The sequence below is a fragment of the Pterocles gutturalis genome, unplaced genomic scaffold (genome assembly GCF_000699245.1).
Source record: "Pterocles gutturalis isolate BGI_N339 unplaced genomic scaffold, ASM69924v1 scaffold16107, whole genome shotgun sequence".
Lineage (NCBI taxonomy): Eukaryota > Metazoa > Chordata > Aves > Pterocliformes > Pteroclidae > Pterocles > Pterocles gutturalis.
Genome location: NW_010108238.1, coordinates 76150 through 96857, shown reverse-complemented (window position 1 = coordinate 96857; position 20708 = coordinate 76150). Strand labels below are relative to the sequence as shown.

At 39.9% G+C, this 20708-nt stretch overlaps 1 protein-coding gene across 1 annotated transcript in view; it reads left to right on the top strand.

The window, feature by feature from the left end:
- Positions 1-133: 133 nt before the first annotated feature.
- The window catches only part of SCN5A (sodium channel, voltage-gated, type V, alpha subunit), a gene marked incomplete at its 3' end in the record, with an annotated part of 80980 nt that continues 60405 nt past the window's right edge, over positions 134-20708 (top strand). Inside the window, exons 1-5 of the mRNA XM_010072568.1 lie at positions 134-400; positions 1995-2113; positions 7476-7565; positions 10805-10933; positions 16291-16382. Of these exons, the coding sequence (XP_010070870.1) occupies positions 134-400; positions 1995-2113; positions 7476-7565; positions 10805-10933; positions 16291-16382 (697 nt within the window). The remainder of the gene's footprint in view (positions 401-1994; positions 2114-7475; positions 7566-10804; positions 10934-16290; positions 16383-20708) is intronic.

Below are 20708 nucleotides of genomic sequence, written 5' to 3'. Positions count from 1 at the left end.
TTTTTTTTTCCATTCTGATGGTTTTGTTCTTCTTTCTTTGATCCTGTTGCTAACCTTTGGTACATTTTTTTTTTGTTTCAGCTGTTTCCACTAGTAGGAGTAAAGACCAGTATAGACAAAGCAGGATGAAAAGATGGCTGACTTCTTGTTACCACCGGGTACTAACAGCTTCCACCGGTTCACGCCTGAATCCTTGGCTGCTATTGAGAAACGAATTGCGGAGAAGCTCGCAAGGAATGCAAAGCAGGAATACAGAGAGCAGCTGGGCGAAGAAGAAAAACCTCAGCCTCAGTTTGATTTGCAAGCTTGCAAGAAGCTGCCTGATATCTATGGGACTGTTCCTCCAGAACTCATTGGAGAGCCATTGGAGGACCTTGACCCTTTCTACAATGATCGTAAGGTGAGCACCAGCCAGCCATCCTGCTCCTTTGCTCTTGCTAAAACATAAAAACTTTCTCTGTTTTGAGAGCTCTGGTAAAAAATAAAAGTATTTTTTTTCCAGAGTAAGGATCAGAGTTTTGGCATGAGCAGGGCTCCTAGAAAACATCCAGTCAGGATGGCAAAGAGGGATAAAAACCATAACTGAGTGTTTTCAGATAACTTTATGAATTTAATGTCTGAAAAGAGCAGAGCAGAGTGGCAGCAGTTAAATGAAGCCGGAGGTTTTTATCTACCATGTCTTGCCTTCTGCATGAGCCTTGACTCTTCACAGGTCTGTTTATCACTCAAGCCCCTTAATGTGAAGGGCTTCTGGGTGACTTGTGCTAGCACTCTGCACAAGAGAAGGAGGCACCTCCGCAACCAGGTTCTTTGCCTGCTGAGGGATGGTTCAACTCCATCTAAGATGACCAAAACAGAGCTGAAGAGAGGTGTGAATAGCTTGTGCAGTGCTGGCACTTTGCAGAAGGGTAAGCTTCGTCCCAAAGTGGGCGTCACCTGATGGGGAATCACGTGTAGGCTGGACCAAAGCCACAACAGCACAAACAGATTCTGTCAAAAGGCTGTTGACAGCAGAGCTGGGCTGGTTGCTTACTACTGTTTATTTGTGACACGAGTCACTAAGTAAAGCTTAAAAGCACAGTGTATTTTTAGGCAGATTCCAGTTCTTTCAGGTACTGATGTTCCTGATTTTGGGCTATGCTATTTCCTGTAAAGAATGAATTAATACAATACCACTGCTATAAAAACAGTGTAGAAACAGGTGAAACAGATACAGAACAAAAGTTAAATGGATAAAGACAAAGAATTAATTTACCTTTAGATTTGCCTGCTATCCTGAGGCACAAGCAGCAGGATACAGATTTGCAATTTTAGTGTAACGGAAGTCTTAGACTCAAGGTGGGTGAGTTGCTTCTAGTTTATCTATTGAGTGTCCTGATCCTGTCTCTGAGTTAATATTAGTTCCTCTGTTCATGGTGAAGCATCTTCAGAGCTTTGTAAATTGGGCCAGCATCCAATTCACTTTTACTTTAGATTTAAGATAACTCACAGTATCAGTTTCCTCTGCCCTCAGTGCCAGGGTCAGATCCTGCTGTGGAGCTGTGCCTCATGCAGCCTCTTACTTGGTGAGGCAAAAAACATTGACTGAGAGAAACAAAGTGCTCTAGGTAGAGTAGATGCAGTAACGTTCCCAGCACCTGGGAAGAAAGGCATCATAAAATTTCCTGCACCATATTTTAGTCTCCAGGTCATTTTTTGTTTTTAAAGGTGATTCCATTCTCTTCCCAGCCCTGTGATGGAGGTAATGGCACAGGACCCTGCAAAGAGTGAAGGAAGAAAAAATAGTCGGGATATTGCAATAGGACAGGCAACAGCTCTGCTGGGAGGGTCTTGGACAGAACTCTTCACCAAGGGAAAAGGAATTTAGGGGTCTTGGGAGGGAGTGGGGAAGAAGTACGGGATAGTGGCAGGAGTTTCCCAGTGGGATATGAGCTGGGAAAAGCTGAACATAGATGCAAATACTGAATGCTCTCATTTTCTGTTTTGTTTTCCAGACATTTATAGTACTGAACAAAGGGAAGACAATCTTTCGATTTAGTGCCACTCCTGCCTTGTATATACTTAGTCCTTTCCATCCAATCAGAAGAGCAGCAATTAAAATTTTGGTACATTCATATCCTTTCAGTTGATTTCCCTCCTCGTGTATTTTATATGGTATTTAAACACAGATGGATGGAAGCCAGAAACCATTTTATTTCATTAAACTGTTTTAAATGTTTTGGCTGAATTTGCTTGCATGAGCAAAAATACAGTTGGATTTTTGGTTTGTTTCATTTTATATTGTTATGTGATCTATGAAAATGAATATATTACACTGCTGGCATCCCATAGAGTGAACTGCACTGGAGAGCCTGGTGAGTTTACTCAGGATTAAGGGATGTGAAGGACCTAATCGTGTTTACTAAAGAGTCAGTGGAAGAAACTGGGTGTAGTGCCTTAGAAAGGGAGGGAACCAAGAGGCTGGAGCACATCTGGGAAATCTACACCAATGGAGAGCTTTGCTACTGAGCACTGAAGAAAATTCTCCCATGGGAGACCTGTATGCAAATGCAATTTAATTTTGAACTGCCTCAAACATGAATTTTTTTGCTCTCTTGAAGATTTAAAAAATTATTTTGTTGGGTATTTTAGCCTGTTCATTGCAATGTGTTATCCAGCTAGGGATGAAAGCACAGGCTGGCATGCTGGGTCTTTGGATGGAAGGGCGATGCCTGATTTCCCCTGGCTCTAGTTCTGAAGTCATGGAAGGTACACTAGAGTAGTTTTTTCTTTTTTGCTTGTTTTTTTTTTTTTAATATGGCCCCAAAAACATTGTATTCTGACATAGTCATATCTCTCTGGAAGACCAAACTGACCCAAATGTTCAGCTTTGTGTGAACATCACTATAAACACACCCTGTTTCATGGGTTGCCTGCTTTCTCTACAGAGTGCATGGGAGACCTGGCAGCGATAATTCAAAGACTCCACATACTGCTGTGGTGATTGTGTGATGTTTTAGTAATGGAAATCCCTCATCTGCAATGTCTACCACAGAGAAATAATAAATAATAAGCTGGTAGCCACTTAGAATCGTCAGTCTATTATTCAGATTTCAGGGGGAAAAAATAGACCAGGTTCCCAATGGTGGGGAAAAAAGTAAAATGGGAGAATATCGATATTCCAACAAGAGAAAAAATAGATGAAGCTTCTAGTAACAATAACTCTATGCAAAAATGTGTATGTGATATCAGCCAAGATGTTAGTATGGTTACTAAGAATACACCATAGAATTTTTCAGAGGGATTTGCTTATGGATCAGGTTATACGTGCAAGCAGTACAGCACATGCTGCAGCATACCCAGAGCCGAACAGTGTTTATTAAGTACAGTTACATCAGCACAGCCTTGCTGAAGTTAATTGAGGTCAATTAATTTTCATGGGTATGGCTAAGAGAAGAGTTTGAAAATTGAGCTTCGTAGAAAAAAGCATGTGTGAGTGAATATTGGCTCCAGCTTTGGAGGCCTGTTCTGTCTTCTGCTCACTTTCTTCTGCACTGGCTGGTGAAGCCAAGGGGTCACAGGTAAACAGAAACTACATGCCCTTGGTAGCGGTCAACCAAAAGATAAGTATGCAAGAAATCCTCATCACGTTACTTCCAAAGATAAAGACCACAGAAGAGTGAATTTGAAAGATATATCAGGAACAGAAATACAGTCGGATAAAGAACATAAAATTTGGGTAGTGGAAGGTCACAATGCAAATAAAATTTTAGTTCCAGAAAGACCCAAGTTATCACCTTGTGTTGATAATGTCAGGAAATCCAACAGCTCAATTTTTGACAAGCACAAGCAGCAGCTCCAGTCCCAGCGAAACAGCAGCAAAGCTCCTGCACCAGGTGCTGATTTGTTTCCTGTCGATAAAGACCTTTCACATCAACCTGAAATACAAAGGCCAATTGGCTGAGCAGGCAGTCAATATTCCAGGCAGAAAGGAGCCTGAATCGGCGAGTACTCAAGCAGATAATGTTACAGACACGAATCTGGGAACCAGATCTGTTGCGTGAGTGTAATCAAGCAATCTTTATTTTCCCCAAGGCCAAAGCCAAAAAAGAGCATTAACAAATGGTGCTCTGTCACGTAAGTGTCTGGAGCAACTTCATATTTCCATTTCCAGTCACTGACTGTACCTTGAAGGCCAACAGCAAAACAGAATAGAGAGGACAGAGTAAAATTGTCCTAAATAGAAGCTGTGGGGGTCACATTTCTTGGTTAAGTAGCTGTATACAGAGTTCTTCCTCTGATATTTCGGGCAGGATAGATCCTGTATGTTCACTGCTCATCCAGCCAAGCCTGATTAGTCTAGTCAGTCAAAAAATACACCCTTCGAAGGGAAAAAACATCCACATCCTCCTAGTAACGTGAATTACTACAATTCATGACATACCCCTAAACCTCTTTTAGGTATTTTTTCTCTTCTTCAGAATCTAGGAAGCCTCATGAGAGGACCATGGCCCAGAGGGCTGCCCAGAACAAGGGTCTGGTCCATTTCTGTCACAGGGGACATCAGGAGTGTAGGTCTGCATCCCACTGGATGAACGCTTGCCTTCTGCATAATTAGTAGCTATATTAATATCTTTATTTACTGTGTCCACCTATTAATAAGATTAAACCACTGCTAACCCTTCTTTGATGCCTTGTGCTTTAAAGACTCCTCTTAGTTCTTCTAGCCTGCAAGCCAGGGACCATTCTGTGGTGTCCTTAGTTTCTCCAAGCAGTTTGCTGTCCTGTAAAAAAACCATAGCAGTTGCTATTTGTTGTTTTTCTAGGTATTATAGATAGTTGTTCTCAGTTTGCCACTGATCCAGAATGGCGTTTTGGAAAAAATTACCTTCCTCGATGTTAGAATTGTGGATCCTGGCCCATTTAAAAAAAAAAAGAAAAAAAAAAAAGAAAAAAAAAAAAAAAAAAAAAAAGTCTTAAAGAATTTCCAAGGTTTGTTCATATTTTCTGCTTGCAACTTTTTTCCCATCTGATTTTACACACTCTCCTCCGTAAGGGAAAATGAGACCTTGTGAAGCACCAATTATATGTACTATTGATTGGGACTAACCTTTGCTTGCACATATTATATGTAATTTGGCAACGATCACTTAAAAAGCCTCTAGTACTCAGTCTGCTAATTAACAATTATCCATCATAATGAAGTCTAGAATAGAAGTATGCCGTGTTTGACTCAATATCTTTGTGCTAGAAGATAAAATTTATAACTTTAGGAATCAGTTTGCTCAAAGCCTATTCTATAACTTTAAATTGGAAATAATAGGTTTAATTTACTGCAGAAAGGATCCTGATGAGTAGCTTAGTATATTTTGTTTGTGGTCCATAACAGAGTCCAACCCATACTTCTTGATATTTTAGCCATGTTAACTCATGGATCAGTAGGCTTTCAAAAACTGGAATTAATAGCAGTTCTAAGATAGGAAACAGACAAAGGTGCTAATACAGATTATCTCAGTTTCATCTCCTTCACTTTGTTCTTTCTGAGTAGACCATCATCACTGACTTTTTCTAATGCAAACAATTTCATTAGGTTTCAGGAAAGAATGCCAATTTTCATTCTGTAGGAATTTGTTTTCTCTTTTAGCACAGATCTCTGACTCTGTGTATAACCAGCTGAAATGGTTCTTTCTTTTATGTTCTTTGTAGTTTTCAGCTTGCTCATGAAACTCGGATTGAATTCATAGTGCATTTGATGTCCCAAAGCTGACCCCTTAGATTTTCAACCTGTGTTCTCTAGTATATTCTCTCTGGTGCTTCAATAAGAAGGTGATGACACCTGCCTTTAAGTGAGCATCTGGGAAAGCTGTTAGATTCAGCTTATAGCACAAGGATACAGGGTTGTATAAATCAGACCTGTGATCCTAAAATGGGTCATTATAGAGGAATTTCCTTGCCTGGAAGTCAGTTGGAGGACAGTATTTGTTTGGCCTGGCCTGAAGATACCACTCTGTTTTACAGTTGTTTTCAGACCATTTCATTTCACTGTATTTTAAAAATTAATCCAGTGTTTTCTAGGTTAATGGCAGTTTACAACCTAGTTGTGTTAACCAGATGGATACAACTTTTAGAAATATATCTCAGGTTGACTTGAGAAACTGCAACTGGATATCAGATATCCTTCCCAGTCCTTCATTTCAGGAGGTGTTGGCCCTAGAAGTGGAAAATTTTTGTGAGATGAACAGTCCCTTTGAGTTCAATTACTGCTTTCTGTGATGGCACTGGGGAATATGCAGGTTGGATACTACCAATTTAACCTTGTAGTTGCTTATGTGGCCCATTGGAAAACATTACGTGTTGTTCTCAGCAGAGATTTTGGCTTTGTGGAAGGACAATTTTCATGCAAACATTTCAGGATACACCCTTCAAATGATATTCTTTGACTGCTATTGTCAAATAAAAAATACCACCAATGGGATCAATAAAGGGTTTAAATAATAATTTTTAAAAAAGCAAACTTTTTTTTTTTTTTTTTAAAGAAGGCAAAAGAAATCTACATTGGGTTGCTACTGTTCTTCCCTGAGGAAGGTCCCAGCCTATTGATCTAGTGGTAGGCTGGTTTTCTTTGCCTTGTCTCTCTCCACTTAAACTAATTAGTTAAACCTTTCCAGTAGCATGGGACCTATGATTTATGCAGGAGAATCCCATCATGTTTTGCAGATCTTTTTTTTACAGAACGTGGCATGTGCTTTTAGGAGAGCAGTTCAGTGAACTATGTTTTCAATTTCAGGAATTCGATTTAGGGTGCTCCTTCTCATATTTATGGCCTCAGCTTAGCAGCTAAGTGCACGGACTATACACTTGGGAGGCTCATTTTAGCCTCCAGTTAGGGAAACTGGTGCCTCAGCTGAGCCAGTCAGCTTTCCAGACCAACACCGTGTTATTTGCCAACCAGGTTTGCAGACCAAGCCTTAAAATTAGTGCTCTGAAACTCATATTAGCTTTTGACAAAACTTTATACTGAAAGCAAGACCTCAAGCCCATCAGAGAGATTAAAAAGACCAGATTTATAACTTGCCCTACTGCCTGAGAAATGTTTCAGGATGCAAAATAAAATAGGAATTTGCAGACATGGGTTTTTCCTTAGGTGCTTAGGTGAGCCTAATCCCTCTTTTCATACAAAGTTGTGCACCTATGCACATTGTCATCTGACCAACACAGCTGTAAATTCGGAGTATTGTATTTTCAGAAGACAGCAGAGTCAGTACATTTGTTTATTGTATAAAGTATGTGTAAAAGAAAAAAACAGGAAAGATTCCTTGATTTTTTTTCTATGTTTCTATAACTATTTGTTTCCTTATGCACTTGCAAACAAATGTCTCCAGTGATTTTAAAGCATCTTGCAAATTATGAGCGAACTGTCATATCTTGTGTGAAATGACAAAAAATTTATGAAGTCTTATAATATATGTAGTATTTTCCTTAATTCGCTTATTTACATTGTTCAGTATGTTTATTATGTGCACTATTTTAACTAATTGTGTGTTCATGGCACAATCAGAGACTCCGTCGTGGAATAAATATGTTGAGTAAGTATAATTGCTTGTTTACGGCTGCCCTGTCCTTATCTCATCCTTCCTCTTCCATTTGTCACATTATTTTTTTCATCTTGTTTGCTGTTGCCTAATTTCTTTCCAGTAGTACTGACCGTAGTACCTCTCCTGACAAAATGTTTTTCCAGGTGTTTGTTGCCTGTGAAAACTCCCTTAATAAGTAAACAGTTTTTAGTCTGCCAAGCTCAAACTTATTGCTAAATGCACCTGCTATGCTACATCTGAATGAAATCACATACGAGGAGAACTCTGTTTGAAATTGGCTGGCCTTCCACACTTCCCATGCAAGAGAAGTGTGTTGTTCAATGACTGGACACCTTAGAATGGGCTGATGGAGTTTAAGTTATTATTTCAGAAAATATTTCCTGGACATACTTGGTTCTATCCTTAAACTGAAAGTTATTGTAAGCAAAACCTTCTCTGGGACTGAGTGCATCACGAGAGGTGTTCACCTGTAATTGGTGGTAAGCATAATTTATGAGTGAGCAGAAAATTATCTGGGAACATTTTTATGAGGATTCCTGTCTTTCTAGCTTGTCAAACCTTCAGAAAAAATATCAGAGATATCGCTTGGAGGTTTTTTGTTTTGTTTTTTTCTGGGTTTTTTTTTTTTTAATTACTTTTAAAAGAGGCTAAGGGGCTCCAGAAAGCCCATTTCATTTCTTTAAGTTGCTATAAAATATTCCTGTTAGAAACGGATACCAGATGCACAAGCTAATCAACCTACAGTGCATTAAACAATTATTTTGGCTCATTGAACCAATCAGAACACACTTTTTATTTTTGACTGACATATGATAAACACAGCCATCTGCTGCTCCGTAGCCTGGTGGTTGGTCTACTCAGGGCTGTAAGGAAAGACAGTAAAATGCCCTTATTTTAGGTTTCATAAAATCATGCAGGGCACATCTTCTAGGCCATAAATTACTAATTATAGATAGCACTGAACCAAATATTTCATCTGATCACAATAACATCCTAATTCCAGGATGTTTCATGCATTTCTGTATAGTGTACTACCCTGAAGTACATCTGTGACTTTCCTTTTCCCGACTTTGTCCTTTTCTTGTTGACAACTGTCACACAGTCCCATAGCCAGGATGTATTCTGCTGAAACATGAACATCTCACCCATGTGGGTCAACATTTGGTCAGTGGGTCTACAGCTGGGAATTTGAACATTCTGGAGGAAAAGTGAATGAAATGATGTTATCAGTGCATCCAGCAGGGCATGCAAGAAACATAGAGCAGAAATTCAAATGGACTCATACAGTATAGAGTAAATACTTCCACGTTTGCTCTTCTCCTGTGTTCCCTCATACCTCTCAGCTTTTCCTTCTCAAATGCATAGAATGAAATCAAAGGCAAGTACTTCTGAGGAGCAAAGTAACTCGATGAACTGTAATTCAAATTGATTACTATTGGATTTGGAAAGGATACGTTTAATCTATTTCTTTCTGCTGTTCCAGAGACTCACAGGGGAGACAAGAGCAACCTTATGCTAACATTTGTCCTAGATCTTCCTTTAAAAGGTTTTCCTTACTGTTTTGAAAAAAGAAATCAATTCAACTTGCCCCACTAAAAAAAAAAATTTAAATCCTGACTTCTGTTGTTAAAGAAGCTGTTTGGTTGCTGGAGGACTTTGCCCGATCCATTTAGAATTAGATGATGATTATACAATCAATTAAACCATCTGACATACTGAATAAATACAAGTGCTTTATCATTTTAATGAGCTTATATACCGTTAAGTATTTTTTTTTAGTTCTTTGCATGTGTTTTCTGCATATATTACTGAATACGCATGCTTAAAGGGACTGTCACGTGGGTGACCTATATTTGAAACATCAGAGCAAAACTAAATAGGAGCCTTGAAAAGTTGGATACAAGATAAAGCTTAGGTATATGGTCAAAGAGGAGATGTGAGGCACATTTAACACCCACTGTTGCACAAAAACCGTCCTGCTAATCTCCATTTGAAGCACGCTGAGGTTTTGTAACTTGTGACTAGCTCTACTGTGTTTTTTTATTTTTTCTTTACCAGACAGAAATCCCAACTGTTATAATGTTTTTGTGTGTGATGGCACCATTAAAACTTCTGATGTTTAGGGACTGAACAGAAAACTCAAGCTAACATTTCTAGTGAAAGCCTGAACATCATGACTTTTGAGTTTTATGGGATTTAAGGTGTTTGGTTGGTTTTTTTTTTTAACAGGCTTTGGTATCATCTGCATCTTCATTTGGAGAAAAGGAGAAGAGAGTGCCAGTAGTGAATACTAAACATTTATTATTTTTATTAAGATATGGCCTGGGATACCTAGTCCCATTGGGCTAGATGTCTTGGGTGGAAACATTGAAAAAGAGGTGCTGTATGCCCTGAAGTATGTCTCTGATGGTAGGTAGAGCCCTGGGTAAACACAGATCTGAATGTTAAAGTCAGATACATTACTGTCCTCCAGAGAGAATTAGCTAAATTTTCTTGCAAATATTATCCTTATTACAAAAGGTAAGATGTGTGTTCTCTCCAAGATCATCACGGTCAAGAGGCTGTTGGTAATAAACATCTTACTAAGGGAGAAAAACACCCTCATGTCTCTCTTACTCTTAAGCAGGTCAAAATTACTACATATAGTATTTGGGTGGGAGTTTTCCTCTTTTTCAGTGAGGGCACCTTATTGTTTAATTCTGAGGGCTAGTATGATTTTTTTAGCATGGATAGTGAAACACAGGGGAAGTTGCAGGAAGAATACCCTTTTTAGCTAATAAAACCTAGAGATGAAATTTTTTTATCTTGCTGGGCAGGAAGAGATGAGAGGTATGAGTGGAAAAACCACCCTCCTTCAAGTCAGAGGAAAAACAAGGAACGTGGCACAATCCATTCCTCTTTCAGTGGCGATTGCAGGCAGAGCTTCGGAAGTCCCATAGCACAGCTTAGCAGCATAGTGTTCCTGCTTGACTTAATGAGTGAGGATTCGTGAAGTCACAGTCTGAGGTGAAAATTATCTTCATCTTGCAGCTGTTATGAGTGCTTTCCCATTTCTTACGTGTTCCCTGGTACACAGACAAAGCTACTTATACCCATGACTCACATGAGGACCCCAAAGAGGTGGGCAGGAGTGTCTCCTACGAGTAGGACTGGGTTGAGTGTGCCTCTGCCATTCCTACCATCTACTGCTTTCTAATGCTCTTGCTTATCTTGGCCACTTTATTTCCCAGGTACACTTTCACTGGCATTTACACTTTTGAGTCATTGATAAAAATACTGGCGAGAGGATTTTGTGTGACAGAATTCACCTTCCTTCGGGATCCATGGAACTGGCTGGATTTCAGTGTTATTGTTATGGCGTAAGTAGCATTCCTTTATATTTTCCAAGGCAGTAATATGCAATAGAACTTTAAAAAAAATTTTCTGGCTGTTTTTTTCCCACTCAAATTGTACTGAAAATGAGAAAATGCTGAAGTGTATTAGGATGAAGTTTTGGGGGTTTTTCTGGAGTACTTTCAGAGGAAGAAGTCAGAAGAATTCTTGATTCTGTTCTCTCAGTTCTCTAGATGATTTTGGAGAAATTATTTACTCTCTCTGTGCTCCACAGAGACAGCTGTTTGTAAAATATCTGTAATAATACCTGCCTATCTAATGTAGTTTTGGGATGCTTCAGACCCATGAATAGGACATGTTATAAGTGTGACTGAATACCCATGTATTTAAATCCCTATTTATACTCTATACATAACACCGTGAAAGTTGTTTTTGCAGTCTCCACTTCACAAACCCTCTTCACCTTGAAAGTCATTACTATTTTACTACAATAGCGAATTAATTTAAAGGCCTCTGAACCTGTTATATATCTTGAGAATAGACATTTCATCCCCAACATGATATTCCCCTTCAGCTGCGTACTTCTACCTAGATTATTGTGGTTCACTCAGGACACGTGGTGCTCTACTGCTTTGAAGGGGCTGATGGATTTGTGGCATCTAGACAGCTAAAAATACATGGGAATAGGGGAGCAGTCAGCCAACAGCGCAGTGGACACGGGGTCATCCCAAGCCCTGGCCAAAGGCAGATGTCTGACACTGTTCGTATCTCCAGCTGAACAAGAAATCCAGATTTTCTTCACAGTCAAACAAGAGAGAAAAATATGTAAAGAGCACATGTGACTTTGAAGTGGAAGCTAGTAGATGCCCTAATCATTGAAGGATTTAATCTGATCTACCTGTATGTTCTGTTTGATGATACCTATATTGTGTTCTGGTTTTAGTTTAGTTCTCGCTGTCCTCTTTAAACCTCATAATTCATAGCCTTAGGTGAGATGCAAGCCTGCTAGCACTGACATTTGAGCTGAACTCCTGGTCCCATGACACTTGGATGGAACCAAAATTGGTAAAAAATGTTCAACCAAACTTCCTTCAAATGCCAGTGAGGGCCACTGAAGCTGGTAGCAAAACTTTGGTAGGATGCAGGGATCAGAACCAATATTCTCGCAGCATTTAGCAGAGGAACAGCATGAGGATGTGTAAAACTTAGGTGGACTTCATCGGGAAGACTTCCATTTATTTTAGTAGGCTTTGGAACAAAGCCAGCCCTAGATCCTGATATCCGTTACTACATTCCTATGGATTTGCCTGAACTGACATCTGGCCATCGTGATAAGCTTTTTTTTTAAAAAAAATGCAACACAGATGGGGAGGAGCTTTTGGAGGACAACATATATTATGTATTTTTCCCAGCTCAACTTTTCCTCAAGCAGTGCTAAGTGCAATTCTCCTGCAACATCTAAGGGCAGGACATAACAACACAAAGTGTCACCAGCCTGCTCTCCTCTCCATCAGACAGCTGGTAAAAGCTGTTTGTGAGCTGGGATACGAGTTCGTTTGCATGTCTCTGAATTCAGCACCACGTGGAGATCTTCTGTGCACGGGTTCTTTCTAATTCTGCAAGGAAGAAGGGTTTTGAGAGTAAGGCAGAAAGGAGCAGGACAAGAGGAGCCACAGCTTGTAGCCTTGGCAATATACCTGCTCCACCCCATCTCAGCTTGGGCAGAGGTTGGGGCATCACCCTCAGCTCTGCAGAACTCTGGGAGCATCTTGTTTACTGCCACTGAAACTAAGAGTCTGAAGTCACTGTGGGGCAAGCTCTAGATATCCCTTAAATTCTGTCCGCATTATTTCTGAGTGTTTGGGGCTTGGGGAGCTGGAAAGTTGTGAATGCTTGCACAGACCAGTTGCTCAGAGGTGATTCACTCCCTGCAGGTAGGAAGCAGGGTTTGGTTCCCAGAGGTTGAGGGTTTGCACCTCTTCTTACTTTTCTGATTTTTCTAGACTTCAATGCCCACTCAGTGCTCCAGCCCAAGGATTCATTAAAACTTCCTTAAGTCTTATTTAATGAGATGCTTAGGTGTCTATGCTTTCTTTCCTAGCTACATTTCAATTTTCTTTCCAAATGTTATTTCAGCTCTTAGTTAGAAGATCCCTAAAACAGGGGGTCTGAAACTGTGGAAAATCAAGTTTCTCAACATCAAATTACAGCAATGGCTGCGCTTTTCCGAACCGACAATCCTTTTCTATCATTTCTCACTTTAAGGCATATTATACTAATGTTGTTAGAATAGAAAAAAAAAAGAATTGGGATTCTGGAACCAAAAAGAAATAGAAAAGTGTTTCCTTGAGCCCATAGGCAGCAGTGAGAGAGTTAAAAGCAACTGCAATATGATGTTCATATGTACAATGAAACTTCCTTCCCAAGTATGCAAGCAGCAGATAGTACAGAGCATTGGATAACAGACTCTGTTCTGATATGATTTATCCTTCATATAAATCCAATTTGCAAGTAATTTAAAGAAGGACTGATCATACAGGTAACTCTCCTGTTGTCTTTGCTTGTAGCTGGTGTGATGCCAGAGGTGTTTCTGTATCTGGAAACAAAGATGGCATAAAGGTTCAAATTGGGAAAGCTTGGTGAGGGGCCATGAGAGCTAGATGAACCAAGAGTTCTGAGCTAACAGAAAATCTGATTCTTTTGGTGGTGGGTGTTACAGTGGAATGACCATCACTTGCTTTACTGTTATTGCAAAATAACTTCTTGCCTCCTCTTTTGGGCAGAAACAGCACAGATTGGATCACAGGGAATAGTTTTAAATAGCACACTAGAGAGTAAGAGGTGCCACAGGTCCTCAGGGCTTTTCTCCCACCTTATGCTAGCAGGCACAGCCGTGGCTTGTGACCATCCGTGGGGCCATGGATGGATTCGGGGGAAATTATGAAACTGCCCCTGTTTAGATCCCTCTTTCCCAGAAAAGCAAGTATTGTCCAGAACAGGCGAAAGAGATGCATCTGTAGCTCTGGTTTGGAAAGTGCCCTGACAAAAGCTTAAAGACAGTAAGCAATTCCCTGGCTAACAGGAAAATTTGGGATGCGAATTCAAGTTGCTTCTCACTGCCTGATACAGAGGAACTGGTCTGCTGCATTTCATCCAAGAAATGGCTGAACAAAATCTTAATTGACTATTGTGAACGAACAGCAGTAGCATTTGCCTCGTATACTTGTTCATATGTCAATAATGTGTTTTTTACAAATCTGCGGTCAGCAAAACAATATTCCCATTCTATTTCTCCTCCTCAAATTATTTTTTTAACCTTTGCATGCTGCAGAAGAGTTTGGGAGAGAAGCACTGGGTAAATCTGGGTAGGAATTACCGAACAGGTAAATCTTTGCCCAGACTGCCCTGTGAGATTATGAAGAGGAGAAGCAATATTGCTCTTCAGGTTATAAACTGGATTAATAGATATGGAAAGGATGCTTAGTCCTCCCCAGAGGCCTTTGCATAAAGCCTGTTTAAGCAGGCTTTGTAAAATAACCAGGTGAGCTTTTTCCTTAATATGCAACGCTACAGGCTCAGGGAAGAGTGTATGGAAAGCTGCCTGGTAGAAGAGGACCTGGGGGTGCTGGTCAACAGCCGGCTGAACATGAGCCAGCAGTGTGCCCAGGTGGCCAAGAAGGCCAACAGCATCCTGGCCTGCATCAGCAATAGTGTGGCCAGCAGGACTAGGGAAGTGATTGTGCCCCTGTACTCAGCACTGGTGAGGCCACACCTTGAATCCTGTGTTCAGTTTTGGGCCCCTCACCACAAGAAGGACTCTGAGGTGCTGGAGCAGGTCCAGAGAAGGGCAACGAAGCTGGGGAAGGGTCTGGAGCACAGGGATGATGAGGAGCAGCTGGGGGAACTGGGGGTGTTTAGTCTAGAGAAGAGGAGGCTGAGAGGAGACCTTACCACTCTCTACAACTACCTGAAAGGAGGGTGTAGTGAGGTGGGTGCTGGCCTCTTCTCTAAAGTAACAAGTGATAGGACAAGAGGAAATGGCCTCAGGTTGTGCCAGGGGAGGTTTAGGCTGGATATTAGGAAAAATTTCTTCACTGAAAGAGTGATCAGGCATTGGAACAGGCTGCCCAGGGAAGTGGTGGAGTCACCATCCCTGGAGGTGTTCAAGAAACGTGTAGATGTGGTGCTTGGGGACATGGTTTAGTGAGTTAGGTGGTGTTGGGGTGACGGTTGGACTTGATGATCCTTGAGGTCTTTTCCAACTTTAATGAGTCTTAATGATTCTATGTAAAACCAAATAAAGAAGTAGAATATGTAAATGGAATGTAATAGAAGTTTAGTATCAAACTTAAAGGGTTCAAGAGCTGTTTTGTTGAGAAGATACAGTGGTGACTATTCTTTTACTGTGCACTAACTTGGAGGAAATAATTTTATACAACACTGATAAAACCAACTAATTCTATAACTGACGCTCTTGGGAGCATTTGACATGGGTGTCCATGATGACCAAAACAGGCACAGCAGTGAAGAGCTGGGACTGGTATTTTAATCATCAGTAGTTTTTAGCAGGATTGTAATTATATTAATTCAAAATCCATCTTCCTGCAGCCAAAGGGCATGGATTTGATGTACAAAACAAAATAAAATTTTAAGCATCTCTTGAAACCAACATCTGCTTTCCCAGAGTACAGCGTCTCAGAATAAATAACCCAGTAGAAACATTTTCACTGATATTTTCCCATGTTGTCCTATATGTAGTTTGCAGAAGCTATTATGTGAAAATTGGGTATTTGAAGCTTTTATTTTTTTTTAAGAGCAGCAAAATAACTCTTAATGTTTCCTATAATGTAAAAAATTTTTTGTTAAACTACATGATGCTAAAATCTTTAAAGTACTTATTTCTGAACAGCACGATAACAAAGTTCACCCAGTAGTTTTAAATAATTGATGCCTATTAGATAAGTTGAATAGTTCAAGAAACATTTGAAAGAATGTGTACTATGAAAAACCCGGGCCAAATGGCATCAAAGAACAGCCTGAGGAGTGGATGCACCTCTCGTTCGGCTGCATTTGCTCCTGCTATGTATGAATGCATTCTTCATTCAGACAAGTCTCGTACTCTATTGTATAATTCCGAATAACTGTGACTTAATTCTACAGGTATGTAGGAGAATTTGTGAATGTAGGCAGTGTTTCACCTCTTCGGACTTTCAGGGTATTGAGAGCTTTAAAAACTATTTCAGTAATCCCAGGTAAGAAGCCCTGATCCTTATGTTTTGGCTCTCAGCTACAAGTGATTCTTTCTCTGTCTCTCTGTCCCTTTGACTGTTGTTTTTTTGCTGGTGTTTTGTCATTGTCTGTGTGTGACTTTCCCTTGTTACAGATACATAACTGAATTTGTGGACCTGGGCAATGTCTCAGCCTTACGAACGTTCAGAGTACTGCGGGCGCTGAAAACAATCTCAGTCATTTCAGGTGAAAATCAGGTTAAACACTCCGGCTGCAGTTAAAGCCTACATGCCATTTCCAGTAGTAAACACAGTAATTACAAATGACTTAACCATAGATACTGATCAGGAAATGGAGGAATGTAGGGAATGTGACCTGTCAATAGAATACATTTTTCATATATTTTCCAATATTGTTTTTGTGGACAGAAGGTATTAGAGTGCTTCCAAAATTACAGACCTCGCTAGAACGAGTGCTAGCGTAAGAGCGGCAGTGTGCAGGGGCTCGTGAATCACATACACAAAGTACTCATTCATGAACCGTAAGAAAATGGCAATGCAACTCTTTTAAAGTCTTCAGACATTGATTTTTAAAAATGGAAGGTTAATGACCTCAAAATGCATATTTGTGTTTAAGAGTGCATCGATAGAGGAATCTAAATCTGTGCTATGAGCTGAGGTTTCAAGACTGCAGGCACAGATAGCCTAATTTGTCATGGTGTTTATCCATTTGTGTGTGATAGAAACACTGTTTAAATTTTGGACTCTGAAATCAGAGGTCAGAAAAACGTCTCACCGTTGATTTGGGTAGATTCAGCTTTTCACCAACACATTCACATTTTAAAGAATATGATTTCCACCTCCCTCAAAAAAAAAAAAAAATCAATGTTTTAGCACAGATCTGGTAGTGAATGAAGCTCTTTTTTTCATAGCTTTTTATCTAATCTATTACTATTTCTTAAAATAATAAATAATATTTACTATTACATAATTTATGCAGAGGTGAGTCCACTGAGGACTAACCGTATGACAATACTTTCTTGCCAAGCGTTATCTATGGGCAGGTCTCATTCAGCCTCAGTGTTTAACATCTCCAACCTGCATGACAAGGTAGAGAAGATAGCAAAACCCATGCATGGTAGATCCTATCAGTGATAATCCTAAATGGATGTTGGCAATTACTTGTCCAAAATATTCAAAACTTTGAGAGAACTGCTCAGCTTCTCATGCACAGCTCTTTAAGGTTAGAAAGGTTTGTCCATCCATCATATTATGGACATCTACACTATGATATAAATCTAAACAAATTCTGTGGTGTAAACTTTTAGGGACAGCACTCACATGGAGTATAAGATAGAAATGGGAATTCTGGAATTGAGCTGTTAAGAAAACTTATATATGGGTCTAGGGCTTACTCCCTCATTCCAACATTAAAGTAATGAAAATCAGTGAAATTATTGAAAGAGCAAGGTACCTTTATTTGAAAGTGTATGTCAAATAATAGCTTTTATAGAATACTTTATTAGGTTTGGTATTCCTTGAAATCAGTTCCTTTCTTTATTTTTGTCTTTAAGTTTAAAAAGAATAATCACTTAGCAGAGAGGATTTTCTCTAATTGGATTTACAGTGAGAAAGGGTTTTTTTTTTTTCCTTGGGAAACAGAAAGTTGAGCACAGTTTTATAGATCATGTGGGATAGTAGTGGTGAATCAGAAAGAAAACTGGAGTGTCCTAGCTTTCTTTGCTAGTGATTTGAAGACTAACGTGGAGGGACAGCCATCTCCAGGGGCCACCTTTCACTTTCCATCTTGTCTCAAGCTTGAGCCTCTTCACAGTGGAGCCTGTCAATTTTGCTGAGTTATATATATATCAATTTTCTGCTGTTCTTTATCAGAGTTGGAGCAGAAGCTTGTTTTACATCAAATTATAAATTTTGGCTGTTTTTTTTTAGTGGGAAAAAAGGAGTATTGAGATTCAGAAAAGCTTTATTTAAAAATACACCAAAGGCCTTCAGTGATATTAAAACCAGAGTTGTTCCATTTGTTGGTTAATAGAAAGAAAAAAAAAAAAAGAGGAGTTTTATTTATTAGAGTAATACATAATAACTCACATTCTCATTTTTTTCTTTCTGACTATTTGATTAGTTTTTTGATAACTGCATTTTTCAGTACAAGTAACTAAATCTTTTGCTGACATAACTGTGTGAAGATATGATAACAGGATATCTGAGCTTAGATTTTATTATCAAGATTACCTGTGCCCTGAGTGTGTTTAAATTACAGATGTGTAGATCTACAAATTGCCAAGGAACACCTAGCTGCCTGTAAAAGCTAAGGTTTGTTTTTTGTTTGGTTGGTTTTTTTTTTTTTTTTTTTTTTTAGTGTTAGCAGATAATTTCAGAGCAGTCAGTTCATTTTTCAGATAGACACATTTTAAAAGAAATATTGGGCATGACGCTGTGTTTATTTGGCGATCAGTCCGAGTTTTTAATGATAACATAGGCTTATGCTGAGATGAAATATTTTTCCACAATAGGCTTAAAAATGAAAAGATGATGAACACTAATATCTTCCACGAGATTTTTGGGTTCAACTGCTAGAAAGAAGAGAAGGTGGTTATTTTTGCTTCCCCTTTCACATCTTAGGTGAAGAACACTGAGATGTATCCTCCTTTGCAAATATCTAAGCTTTTCCTCAATAAAATTGATCACGCTTTTCCATCAGGTGGTTATGTTTGCACAAACATACTTAGACTCAGCATGCTCAGTGAAATTGTTTACCGAAAGTAATGGGCCAAGTCCTCCATGGTGTAAGGCTTGTGTCCAGCAAAGCACTTAGAGGCTGGTTTTCAAAGGCATTCTGCTTCACTTGAAATCAATGAGTTTGACTATTGACTCCAGAGGGAGTCAGTAAAGCTAACAATTAGTGCTTTTAAAAATCTCACCTAGCTTTAATGCCTTGCTCTAAGTGCTCAAGCAGGTGCAGGGACATTTTGGGGACACAGCCTCACAGGACTCAAAGAGATCTCCCAAACTCTCAGAGTCCATTCCCCTGGCCTAGGGCTGTGTTTAGGATAGCTCAGACCTGACCTTATATTTATTGCCTGACTTGTTCTAACAGTCCTTCAAAGGTAGAGTTCTCGTGATCCTCCTGAGAAGCCTGTTCCAGCACATCATTACTTTCACCATTAGAAGATTTGCCCTGGGAGGACAGGGTCAGATCCAGACTCAGCAACCCAAATATTAGTATCTTCCAGCAAGCCGTGTGCTTCCCACCCACCTGAGATCTGGGGCTCCATTTGGTTGCCATCATGGCAGGATCTCCTGCTCCCCAGGGCTGAGGATCACCTGTAGGTCCTGTCTCTGCATCCTGACCCCCATCCAGCCTCACTCTCTCTTGGCACGTTATTAACTCATTATTTTTTACCCTACAGAATGGCAGGTCAATGCCTTACCCTCTGCAGCAGCCCTTAACATGCTGGAGGACCTTCATGGATCCCCTCAGTTTTCCCTTTCTGCCCATGATATTGAGAGAAAATAAACTGTGTACAATTGTTGGGTATCTGTTTATCCAGACTCATTAAAAGAAAAAAAGTTTTTAGTTTCTTCCTATGTCCCTTATGTTCAGGTGCTTAGAAATAGGAAATGTTTTCTTTATGGGAGCATAAAATCTTTGACTCTCAGTGATTTTATCTATTAGTTAGCATCTCACACATTGCCATGACAACTGAAATAATTTGTTTTCAGTCGAGATAGGAGCCATGGTCAGCACCAGAACAACCCACTGCACTCATTTGTCTCCCATTACCAGAGTGTCCAAGTTCCAGTGTGCTCGATAGGAACCTTTCCCATGTCAGTAGAGGGTCTCAAATCATAGTTTATCTGCACAGAAATCAGCAACATTTTTTGATAACTACTAACTGAGGTAATGTCAAACCCTGAGGTACACCCTTCTGTGCCTCCTCATCAAAAGCCTGTAAAATGCAGGCCATCATCGTCGTTATCATCCCCAGGATTTTGTAAAGTGCCTGTATCCAGAGAATCTCCACTGCTCTTTCTGGAACAGGAGTGTACATCACGGACATCTCACATAAAACAACAGGATACCGGCAAAAGGTGACCTCATAGAAAACTGGGCCAAGGCACTTTGGGGCCTGATCCAGCTCCTGTTTAAGTTACTGTGAGTCTAAAGGCTATAAATAGTGCTGTGAATGTTATCCGGTACTTTACTGATAGCCAGAACTGAGCTTGGAGCACAGGAATTAAGGCTGTATGGAGGAGACTGAGCCCTGTTTGCTGCTTCAGTCTCACTGAAGTCCTCCTGCAGAGATAAATGTCATCCTTCTGGTGGGTAAATCACTTTACTCAGGAAGTATCTATCCCAGAGGTGAGAAATACATGACGTATTTGTGTTTTCCTTGGAGACTGGCCTGATAGTCACATTTCCATGCAAAGATGGTCTACAGAAATGCTGACAACCATTCCAGTTTGCCAACATGCTATTAAACTCTTTGCTGTCCCACGTGTCAATGCCCGATGGCAAAATACATTCAAGGGTGAACTCCCTCCCTACATG